Here is an 11982-nt window from a genome sequence, read left to right on the forward strand (position 1 = left end):
GTCGGAGTTGTCTTGCAGGTGGGAACTGGAACCTGTTTGGAAAAGGTTGTTGCTGCAGTTCGGCATGCCAGGAAAAAACACGGCAGGTAAATCTTTAAACTGGGTGAAGGTACGGGACTTTGCTCCCTCCCTCCACCTGCTGTGCTCTGGAAGCACCATTGTTGTTGTTGTTGTTCAGTCGCACAGTCGAGTCCGACTCTTCGCGACCCCATGGACCAGATGACGCCAGGCCTTCCGGTCTTCCGCCGTCCTCTGAAGTTGGCTCAATTTCATGTTCGTTGCATCAATGACACTGTCTAACCATCTCATCCTTTGCCGTCCCCGTCTTCTTTGACCTTCAGTCTTTCCCAGAATCAGGGTCTTCTTCTCCAGGGAGTGCTCCCTTCTCATTGGGTGGCCAAAGTATTTGAGCTTCAGTTTCATTATCTGGCCTTCCAGGGAACAGTCAGGGTTGATTTCTTTGAGGATTGACTGATTTGTTCTTCTTGCAGTCCAAGGGACTCTCAAGAGTCTTCTCCAGCACCATAGTTCAAAAGAATCTATTCTTCAGTGCTTGGCCTTCCTTATAGTCCAACTCTCGCAGCCATACATGACTACTGGGAATACCATTGCTTTGACCATGTGGACTTTTGTTGGCAGGGTGATGTCTCTACTTTTTATCATGCTGTTTAGGTTCGCCATCGCTTTCCTCCCAAGGAGCAGGCGTCTTTTAATTTCATGGCTGCAGTCACAGTCTGTGGTGATCTGGGATCCCAGGAACGTGAAGTCTGTCACTACTTCCACGACTTCCCCTTCTATTTGCCAAGGAGTGATGGGGCCGGATGCCATGATCTTAGTTTTTTTGATGTTGAGCTTCAAGCCCACTTTTGCGCTCTCCTCTTTTACCCTGAGCAAGAGGCTCTTTAGGTCCTCTTCACTTTCTGACATCAGAGTGGTATCGTCTGCATATCTGAGGTTGTTGATCTTTTCCCCAGCAATCTTAATTCCCACTTGTGATTCATCTAGGCCAGCACCATTGCACCGGGATAAATAATACGATGCAACTGAGGCCCCACAGTTTGCATGGGAGTGTTCCGTCTTTGGGGAAGGGCATTTGCTTGGCTTGCAGAAGGTCCCAGGTTCAGTCCAAGGCCTCTCCAGTTGAAAGGACCGGGCAGGAGGTGACGTGGAAGACCTCTGCCTGAAACCCTGGAGAGCCACTGCCAGTCTGAGTAGACAAGACTGACCACGGTGAACTGAGAATACGACTCACTAGAAGGTAGCTTCAAGAGTTAATGTCTTGTGCCAGGGAGGGACTGTGGCTCAGTGGTAGAACATCTGCTTTGCATGCAAAAGATCTCAGGGTCAGTCCCCGCCGGCATCTCCAGTAAAAAGGACCAGGCAGGAGGTGATGGGGAAAACCTCCGCCTGAGATTCAGGAGAGCCACTGCCAGTCTGAGTAGGCAGTACAGACTTTGATGGGCCGAGGGTCTAATTCAGTATCAGGCAGCTTCATGTGTTCCTGTGCTGTTTGGGGGTGGTCACAGCTCAGTGGAAGAGCCTCTTCTCGGCATGCAGAAGATCTCCGGTTCAATCCCTGGCATCTCCAGTGAAAAGGACCAGGCAGGAGGTGATGGGAAAGACCTCCGCCTGAGACCCTGGAGAGCTGTAAGGAGGGGCCGTGGCTCAGTGGCAGGGTTAGGGTTAGGGTAGGAGCGGCTGCATTGCATGGGCCTCTTCTCGGCATGCAGAAGATCTCCGGTTCAATCCCTGGCGGCATCTCCATTTAAAGGAACGAGGAAGTAGGTGATGGTAAAGACCTCCGTCTGAGACCCTGGAGAGCCGCTGCCTGTCTGAGTACACAAGACTGCCCTGGATGGGGCCACGTGTTTGGATATCCGAGGGGTAGCCCTCCTAGGTCTGCTGCTCCCCGAAGGAACAGAGTCTCCTGGCGTGTCTTATGGCACTTGCTAATCTTTAGGGTACCACAACAGCTTCCCTGGCTTGTTTTGTACTTCTTTTTGCTTCCGAAAGGGGCTGGCCAGTGAGTGCAGAAGTGAGCAGAGTGACTCAGGAAAGCGCCTCCTCCCCTCTCCCAAATCTGGCTAGTCTTTCAGGGGCTCCCGGACTTTGGCTCTTTTTTGCTGCCACAGACGAAAAGGGCCATGCCCATCTCGACCTACCCTTGATCTACATCCAAAGGGGCAGGCCAGTGAGTGCAGAAGTGAGCAGCGGGACTCAGGAAAGCGCCTCCTCCTCCCCTGTCCCAAATCTGGCTAGTCTTTCAGGTGCTCCTGGACTCTGGCTCTTTTCTGCTGCTGCCACAGACGAAAAGGGCCATGCCCATCTCGACCTACCCTTGATCTACATCTACATCTGTCAGATATCTGAAGAAGAGAGCAGTGACTCCTGCAAGGGACTCCCCTGCTCCAGATCTGGCTAGCCTCGACGGTGCTCCTGGACTCTTTTCCATCCACGGCCACGGACGGACCCCCGGGGCCACCCATCTCGAGCTGTCTCGGGCAGGCGAGGGGCAGCCTGGCCCCGGCTCCGGCTCCCCTGAACTCCAGCCCGCGTCTTCCCAGAGACCGACTGAGCCCGACGTCGAGCGGGGAGGCGCCGGCCCCGGCATTCCAGCCCGGCGCTTCCCCAATCGGAGCCCGCGGGGTGGGCCGGCCTCTGGCCGAGTGAAGGGGCCGCGGGCCAATCGGGGTCCCGCAAACGCCCTGGGCGGGGCGTGCAGCCGGGAGCCCGGCCCCGCGCCGCTTGCAGCCCAGGTGGGGACCGGCGGCACCTTTGCCCGGCCAGGTGAGGCTGGGGGGCGGCCAAGGCGCGGCCCTGGAGGGGCCTCTCGCGGAGGATGCTGGGTGGAGGGGCAGGCGGGGCTGTTGCGCGCCATCCTAGAGGTGCGCCCCATCCAGGGAGCCTCCCCTGGGTAGGAGCAGCTGCCTTGCATGGGCAATTGCGCACGGCCACCACCTCCTATAGGAGGTGGTGGCACGGCCGAATTAGACCCCGGTCGCCGCCCCGTGCCCATGCAATGCAGCTGCTCCTGCAGAGGATCGGGGCCACGGAGCCGTTGGCAAGGAGAGAAGCGTGCAGCAGCCCCGGAACGAGCCGGGGGGCGGGGGAGGTGGGGTGTGCAGGCGCAGGATCCACGGGGAGAAGGGAGGGGGAGGGGTTGCCGAAGCCCGTGCGCGGATCCTGACGTGCACGGTGGGGCTCTTCGCGGGCCCCGAGCTAGCAAAGGGAGAGGGAGGTTTTGCTACTATCTCGGGGAGCAGAAGTGGAAAAGGGGTCGCCTTAAAGACTCGGCAAGCAGAATGTGGGGCTTTTTTGCTGGAATGGCGAACATTTTGGGTAGGGGGCGATGTTCAAACCGACAGGCAGTGGGGTTGGGCCCCCCTGCAAGGTAGGGTTTCCCGGGGGGGGGGGGGGGTAATTTAGCGAAATTCTGATGAAGGGAAATCCAGAGGCGATTAATGTTGCTAGGCTAGCTGTAATACCCAGGGAGTCTCTGTTTTAGCTGTGGAGTCTTGGGAGCAAAAATTCTACTTCCTGAGCTGCTGGCCTTAAAGTTGTGAGCAGGTGATTTGGCTGCTGCATCAATTAGTCTGCTCCAGAGCCCTAAGCGGAGAAAAAAAATGTGTGAGCTGGAGGCTAAAAAACTGTGAGCTGGCTCACACTGACTCAGTTTAGAGGGAACACTGGTTACCACTGATGGTGTCGTGGGAAGTACAGTTTTCAACGCAAGAGGTGTTAAGAGGTGGGTTGCCATCGCCTGCCTCTTCAGGGCTGCGTAGCAATCCTGGACTTCATTGATGGTCTCCCATGCAAGTACCAACTAGGGCTGGGGTGTCGAACTCATTTCTTAGGAGGGCTGGATCTGACATCAATGAGACCTTGTTGGGCTGGGGCACGTGTGCCAAAAAATGTAACGGCCAGGTAGCGGTTTCCCCCCCCTTTAAAATAAAAACATGCTTAAAACATTAGCTCTGCAAGCTGCAAACCTACTTTTGGTTTATTGACATTCATCACAGAAATCTCATGCTCAGAGGTCTGAGTCTAGGACCCAGGGAAAAACATGAAATGGCTGCGTGATTAAGAGAGTCTGGCAAAGCAAGCAATGATGCAGCAGCAGGAGAACCGGAAGCAGGAGATGGCCAGTTCCACTGGGGGCCTGATGGAAGCCCCTACGGGGGTCTGATCCGGCCCCCCCCGGGCCGCATGTTTGACACCCCTGAACTAGGGCCAACCCTGCTTAGTTTCCAAGATCTGGAAAGACTGGTGCAGCCCAGGCCCTCCGGGTCAGAGCAGAGTAGCAGAGGTGGTTGGCCATGGCCTGCCTCCATGCAGTGACCAATGTTCCCTTTAAGCTGTGGCATCCTGTGAGCAAAAATCCTACTTTGTGAGCTACTGGCATTAAAGCCAGCGGTTTGGCTGCTGCAAAAATTAGTCTCCTCTGGAGCCATCCCTTCCTGAGCTGAGCCAAAAATGTGTGCGCCGGAGACTAAAAAACTGTGAGCTGGCTCACACTAACTCAGCTTAGAGGGAACACTGGTAGTGACCCTGGCTGTTGTCAACTGCCCTGGGTCCCCATCAGATGAAAAAGGAGGATAGAAATATTTGTTTCTCATTCATTTGTTTTTGTTAGCCACCTCCCTCTCTTGCTGAACTCATGAGAACATAAGAGATGCCAATGTTGGATCAGGCCAATGGCCCATCCAGTCCGACACTCTGTGTCACACAGTGGCCAAAACCCCGGGGGCTGTCAGGAGGCCCAGTCCTTTAATTCTCTTGGTACCACAAATAGTGTTTTAAGATTAAGGTTATGGGAAGGTCTCTCAACAGCGTTAGTTGTTTACATTGGTTTAATGATAGATGGACTCACGGTGTTACGTTATGATATGTTTTGCCACGTAATAAGGATTGAGCATATTGATTTCACGGTATATATGGAATATCTTTCAATAAACATTTTAATACTAAAAAAAAGAGGGGGGGTACCGATTATGTGTGCCTCAGTCTCACCAAGCATTCTGCAAGGAAGGAGCCAAGAGCTTGGAAGCGAGTTGACGGCACTTTCGGAGAAGGGTCAGTTCCCGGATTTCTTTGGCTTCTAGATGAATAAGTTTGGGGGGAGGGTTTGAACTGATTCACAAAACTGCCAGGGTTGCTCGCGTGATTAAGAGAGTCTGGCAAAGCAAGCAATGATGCAGCAGGTGGTGGTACAGCTAGGTTGAGGGCACAGGCTGGAAGCGGCGTCCCTCCTTTCAAACTGCCTCCAACTGTCTGTAATAATTATTTGCCATGTGCGGCATGAATGACTCCAGACTCTGTGCTTGCTTGAAAAAAATCTCAATATGTTCAGTGGGGCTTAATTATGAGTAACCAGGTTATGGGGAGCCAGTGTAGTATCGTGGTTAGAGTGTCAGACTAGGGTCTGGGAGACCCAGGTTCGAATCCCTATGTTACCACTACAGCTCACTAGGTGGCTTTGGGCCCATCACACGCTCTCGGTCTGTTGTGAGGATAAAATGGAGGAGAGAATCATAGAAAGAGTTGGAAGGGAACTTGCAGGTCATCCAGTCCAGCCCCCTGCACTGTGCCAGGAGCACAGCCGAAAGAGAGCCCTACGACATACCCGGAAGAGGGTCGAGACCTCATTTGGAATACTGTGTGCAGTTCTGGGCACCACACCTTAAAAAGGATATTATAGCTTTGGAAAAAGTGCAGAAAAGGGCAACTTGAATGATAAAAGGGTTGGAACACTTTCCCTATGAGGAAAGGTTAAGGCGCTTAGGGCTCTTTAGCTTGGAGAAAAGACGACTGAGGGGTGACATGATCGAGGTTTATAAGATTATGCATGGGAAAGAGCAGGTAAAGAAAGAGGTACTTTTCTCCCTTTCTCACAATACAAGAACCCGTGGGCACTCCATGAAATTGCTGAGCGGTCGGGTTAGAACGGATAAAAGGAAGTACTTATTCACCCAAAGAGTGATTAACACATGGAATTCACTGCCACAGGAAGTGGTGGGTGCTACAAGCATGGACAGCTTCAAAAGGGAATTAGATAAGCGAGTCTAATTCTGGGTAAAAGCTGAGTGGCCGTGAGTGCCGGTGCCACAGGGAAATGCTGAATAAATCTTTTTATGGATTTAGAAAAATCTTTAATTCTGGGTATAAGTTTCCCTCTGCACACGAAAGCTTATACCAGCAAAAAAGACTTTGTTGGTCTTCCAGGTGCCCCTGGACTCAAACTTTGCTCCGTTGCTTCAGACCAAGCCTGGCCACAGTCCTCCGCCCTCTCGCTTGGGTTTAAGTCCAGTGGAACCGAGTGGGCCCTAACATGCTAGGCACTGCAGAGTTGATGGGAAGTCCATTGCAAGCAAGCATGGATCGGTTGGACTCTACGTGAGAACTGTACCCCCACCCAGCACAGTATTGGCCAGTCACTCATCTTCCGTGGCCACAGAAGAGGACGGGACCTCTCACGCTGTGTCTTCGCAGGGAATGGTGACGTTTGACCACCGGCCTGATTCTCCGGGGAAGTTTGGGGACAGCCACTGGATGAGCGAAGGAAGCCATTCCAGGAAGTGATGACAGAGAACTTGGGGGCGCTCTTTTCTGTGGGTAAATACCCATTTCTTTCCCCCCTAAGTGTGAGTGTTGAGACGGGCTGGTGGACCACACACCTGAGGAATCCCACCTGAGGTGAAGCGGCCTGTGCAGTAGCGGTGGCCAGCGGGGGGGGGGGGCAGCTGCTTCTGTGCATAGAAGGGGGCATGCATTGGCAGGATGGGAAAGGGGGAAGGTTAGGGTTTTCACCACTGGTTCACCCCCAACTGAGAAAGTTCTGGGTTTGAGGGGAAGCTTTTTCCATGGCACAGGGGATTTATCCTCTGATTAAACGTCTGAGATGAACAGGACTGCTGTCAGTTCTAGCCCGCACTGGTGTGAGCTACCAGCCTTGTCCCCAGCTCGCCGTCCACCCAGCGGTTCGAAAGCTTCGGCGAGTAGATAAAATGGGTACCACTCCTTAGAGAGGGTGGGCACACTAAACCCCCCGGTGGGGGAGGTGTTAGCCGACGAACGGAAGGTCCAGCGCGTGAGATCAAAAGCCTAGAGAGATCTATTTGGCATCATGGCCTGTAATGGGCCATTCCGGCCAGACAGTGGCAGTGCTGCGCTGCAACTGAGAAAGCTGACGACATCAAGCCACGCCGAGGGGGAATGCCGTTGGAACACATCTGAAGTGTACAGCTGGACAAACTTCCCGTCGGCTGCGAAATGTGTGTGATTTAAATATATATGTTGTCCTCCCTTACCCCTATCATTGTTAGTCCCTTGTGAATACATGGGTAACTGTAAATTGCTCAGAGCCAGCAGCTCTGCAAGGATTGAGCGATTAATAAATCGAAAGATTATTATTATTATTATTTATGGGGCAGCCTTTTTGCAACTCCGTCTGTATCGAAGAGATGCCCCTCCCAATCTGTGCCCAGGGGAGGCCCTGCAAAGACGATGCCCTGGGCCCCAGGACAGCGGGCCAGCAGGCCTGGTGGTCAGTGGCCACTTGTGGGGAGGGGGCCAGAAGTTTGAGTGAGGGGAGAGGGTTGCCTTCGGCACTCCCAGTGAGGCCTCTCTGATCTTGTCGACCGCTCTTTTCTCCACAGAATATCCTGGCCCCAAACTGGAGATCATCATCAAGGTGGAGGAGGAGGAGGGGCTGTGGGCCTCTGCACCGCCGGACTCTCTAGGGCAAGAGAGCCAGGTGGAGCCCCAACCCGGTGAGTGGCTGGAATTGGGTCTCTCCCTCCCAGTTTGGTGTCGTGGTTAAGTCTGCGGACTCTGATCTGGGAGAACCAGGTTTGATTCCCCACTCCTCCTCCACTTGCATCTGGCCTTGGGCAAGCCGTGGCTCTGATAAGAGCAGTTCTTGAAAAAGAGCCGTTTCCGTCAGAGCTCTCTCAGCCCCACCTACCTCACAGGCTGTCTGTTGTGGGGAGGAGGAGGGAAAGGAGTTTGTGAGCCACTCTGAGACTCCTTTGGGTAGTGACGGGCGGGGGATAAATCCAATCTCTTCTTCTCTTCTTTCCTTCTGAGGCTGGGGGTGGCTCACTGCCTTGGAGCCAAGGTGAGCGAACAGAGGTGGGACGTGTCAGTCCAAGTGGCTGGGTGAATCCAGCTGCCTTCTGGCGTGGGCAGGTTTTATGTATTTGTCCACTGATTTATTTACGTTCTATGTAGTCCGCCTTTCTCTCACTAGGACTCTAGGCAGACTACACAGAATGAGTCAATACAATCAACAGGGTGGGACATTTGGTGAGCGATGCAATAGGATTAGGGCTGCAGCACCAACCAGAAATCTGAAAACAGCACCGAAGCAAAACTGAAATATTAACACAATGATTCAGTGATGCAAAACGACATAGCGGGATCCTCCTTTCAGCAAGTATAGTGAGACAGGTGAATGTTCAAAAAGCAGAATCCACTCCCCCCACCTGCACTTCAAAGCTGTCTTTAGATAGTTGATGAAGAAGAAGAGATTGGATTTATACCCCACCATTCACTACCCAAAGGAGTCTCAGAGTGGCCAACAAACACCTTTCCCTTCCCCTCCCCACAACAGACACCCTGTGAGGTGGGTGGGGCTGAGAGAGCTCTTGACAGAAACTGCTCTTTTTCAAGGACAGCTCTTATCAGAACTACGCCTTTCTCAAGGTCATCCAGCAGGTGCAAGTGGAGGAGTGGGGAATCAAACCTGGTTCTCCCAGGTTAGAGTCCACGCAATTAACCACTACACCAATTTGGTCAACAGTGGGAGGGTGCAAGTGGAGGAGTGGGGAATCAAACCTGGTTCTCCCAGGTTAGAGTCCACGCAATTAACCACTACACCAGTTTGGTCAACAGTGGGAGGGCTTCTAATGTCCTGGCCCCACTGGTGGACCTCCTAATGGCACTGGTATTTCTGGCCCCTGTGTGATACAGAGTGTTGGACTGGATGGGCCTTTGGCCTGATCCAACATTGGCATCTCTTATGTTCTCCCTATGGAACCTTGGGTGATAACCAGTGTTCCTCTAAGCTGAGTTAGTGTGAGCTGGCTCACAGTTTTTAGCCTCCAACTCACACCTTTTTGTCTTAGCTCAAGAAGGAGGGCTCCAGAGCTAACTAATTTATGCAGTAGCCAAATAGCTCGCTCATAACTTTAATGCCGGTAGCTCGCAAAGTAGAATTTTTGCTCACAAGACTCCACAGCTTAGAGGGAGCATTGGTGATAACCATCCTGCTAGCAGATGAGGACCCTGAAACGACTCGCTTGGTGGCAAAATATCTGTCAACAGTGCTATTTTTAAAGCGGCTTTGAAATGCTGTAGGTAGTTTTATGGATACAAATTTTAAAATTCTAAAACTAATTTCCATAATATCATGGGATTTTATAGAGTTTATGAAAGTTTATAAAAGGGTTAGTTTTTATTGTTTATTAGTTTTTATTGTGAAAATGTTTGGTCTAAATTATCTTGTACTTATATGTAATGTGTTTTATAGTAGCTGTTTGTTCGTTTGGCTTAAGACCTCGGGTCAATGAGGCGAATGAATGAGAGGAGTTGTTCCAGGGGGGTTCTTGGACGGACCTGAGGGAGGGTGAGAGGGCAGACGCTTTCTCAGGGCGGTGGTGCTGAGCTCTGCGTCGGAGTGGCACCTGAGGGAATGGATAGGCCCATGCTGTGGGGCACAGGGAGTTCTGTGTCAGGAAATGATCTCTGGTTCTTCCTGCAGGGCGCGTGACCTGGAGCAAGTCTGGGGAGCAGTGCCAAGAGGAAGGTTCCGGAAGCTTGCCCTTGCCCAGTGAGCGGGAGAGCCGGTCGGGGGAGATGGCCCTCGCGGCCCCTGAGCAGCCCGCAGCCCAGGAGCAGCAGCCCATGGCCAAGAGGAACTGGAAGGGACCCCCCTATCCGTGCTCGGGGTGCGAGCAGACCTTCCAGGACAAGAAAGACCTCAAGAAGCACCAGAAGGCCGTCCACATTGGGGAGAAGCCCCACGGATGCACCCAGTGTGGGAAAACTTTCCAGTTCAGGAGTAACCTGATAGTCCACCAGAGGCTCCACACTGGAGAGAAGCCCTATTCCTGCCCGGAGTGCGGGAAGACCTTCCGGTGCAAGAACAAACTGACCATCCACCAGAGAATCCACACAGGGGAAAAGCCCTACCCCTGCCTGGTGTGTGGGAAGACGTTCAGGGGGAGGCACCCGCTGACTATCCACGAGAGGATCCACAGGGGAGAGAAGCCCTATTCCTGCCCGGAGTGCGGGAAGTCCTTTCGGGACACCAAAGGCCTGAGGCTCCACCAGAGAATCCACACAGGGGAGAAGCCCTACCCTTGCCTGGAGTGCGGGAAAAGCTTCCGGTACAGGAACAAATTCAAAACCCACCAGAGAATCCACACCGGAGAGAAGCCCTATCTCTGCCTGGAGTGCGGGAATTCCTTTCGCGACAAGAACCAGCTCATAATCCACGAGAGGCTCCACACCGGGGGGAAGCCCTTCCCCTGCAACGTCTGCGGTAAAGGGTTTAGAGAAAAGAGGACTCTGAAATATCACGAGAGGATCCACATGGGGGAGAAGCCCTTCACCTGCCAAGAGTGCGGGAAGGCCTTCAAGTTCAAGAACAAACTGACAGCCCACCAGAGAATCCACACCGGAGACAAACCCTATCACTGCCAAGACTGTGGGAAGTCCTTCCGGGACAAGCGGGACCTCCGAGTCCACCAGAGAATCCACACGGGCGAGAAGCCCTTTTCCTGCAAAGAGTGTGACAACTCCTTCCGGTACCGGAACCAGCTGATAGCCCACGAGAAAATCCACGCAGCAGAGAAGGATGGCACCGAGATTCTGAGAATTACAGTCCTGGAGAATCATGGCGATCCGATCCGTGGGGAACCCACCCAGAAGAGAAGCCTCAGCCCTGCGGAGGACCTTGAGGAGTCTGTAGAGATGGTGACGATGTCAGAGAATCACAGAGAAGTTGTCGTCGGAGAATCTAAGCCAGAGACAAACTTCCCACCTAATGCGGGGAAAGTTTTAGAGGTGGAAGAGGTTCCAGAGAGTTACGGGGGACAAGTCTCCGAAGAACCGAAGCCAGAAACAAAGAGCATCATTGCTGTGACTGTGGGGGGGTCTACGTGGGAGGGAGCCCCGGTTTTTGTCAAGAGTGAGAATACTTCAGACTAGTCAGAGAGGCCACTAGAGAGTCCAGAGTCCCTACATCAGGGGTCCCCAACATGGCATCTGTGGTTGCCACGGCACCCGCCAAGTGCTTTCAGGATGTGGGCGGGGCCAGCTAGGGCTTTTCCCAGCAAGGCTTCTGATTGGCCTATGGAGATTTGATTGGCAGATTTTTAAAAACATTGCTTTGGCAGTAGCTGCCACCACAACAAAAAGATCTTCACTGGGTGCAGTCAGACGGCGTGCCGAAGCGGTTTAAACTGCTCCGGTTCCAATCGGATTATATTTGATCCGGGACAAGCGCGATCACACTTACCTCCCTCACCACGCAGCACATAATGTGTGCACGCAACAGCGCGCGTCGGCGTTTCCCCCCCACACTGTTTGCGCATGCGCATGGGCACCCATCCATATAATTAGAATCTTCACACCAAAAGTATGCCCTGAAGCGAACACTTCCCTTTACACTTTTACAACGAAACTGGCCTCCGTGAGGTCCCGGACTCGTCTAAAGCCTAAAACTAAGCACCACTTTTTAAATACGTTTTATTAACGCCGGGGCAAAGCTTTGCCCAAGCGCATATCGCCGATGCTAAAATAAAATGGCGGACGAAAAGCAGAAGCCCTGGGCTTCCGAGCAGAAGTGGCTCTACGCTGGCAGAGGCGTGATCAGACGTCAGGAAAATGCGGCTAGAACTAAGCCCCGGGCTTCCGAGCGGAAGTGGCTCTACGCCAGCGGAGGCGCGATCACATGTCAGAAAAATCCGGCTAGAACCA

General features: G+C 53.0%; 1 protein-coding gene across 1 annotated transcript; it reads left to right on the forward strand.

The window, feature by feature from the left end:
* The first annotated feature begins 64 nt into the window (after window positions 1–64).
* LOC107105675 (zinc finger protein 2-like) lies at window positions 65–11211 on the forward strand. The gene is made up of 4 exons (XM_015405672.1): window positions 65–86; window positions 2506–2787; window positions 7656–7769; window positions 9761–11211. Exons 1-4 carry the CDS (start codon window positions 65–67, stop codon window positions 11209–11211), a joined length of 1869 nt encoding a protein of 622 aa, XP_015261158.1.
* The last annotated feature ends 771 nt before the right edge of the window (window positions 11212–11982 follow it).

Source organism: Gekko japonicus, unplaced genomic scaffold (assembly GCF_001447785.1).
Source record: "Gekko japonicus isolate JY-2015 unplaced genomic scaffold, Gekko_japonicus_V1.1 scaffold5859, whole genome shotgun sequence".
NCBI lineage: Eukaryota > Metazoa > Chordata > Lepidosauria > Squamata > Gekkonidae > Gekko > Gekko japonicus.

Bases quoted from the DNA above. Each gene is read 5' to 3' on its own strand.
- LOC107105675 (XM_015405672.1), top strand. From the start codon at position 65: ATGCCAGGAAAAAACACGGCAG. The intron at 87-2,505 runs GTAAATCTTTAA...TGTCTCGGGCAG, and splicing joins GCCAGGAAAAAACACGGCAG to GCGAGGGGCAGCCTGGCCCC. The intron at 2,788-7,655 runs GTGAGGCTGGGG...TTTTCTCCACAG, and splicing joins CGGCACCTTTGCCCGGCCAG to AATATCCTGGCCCCAAACTG.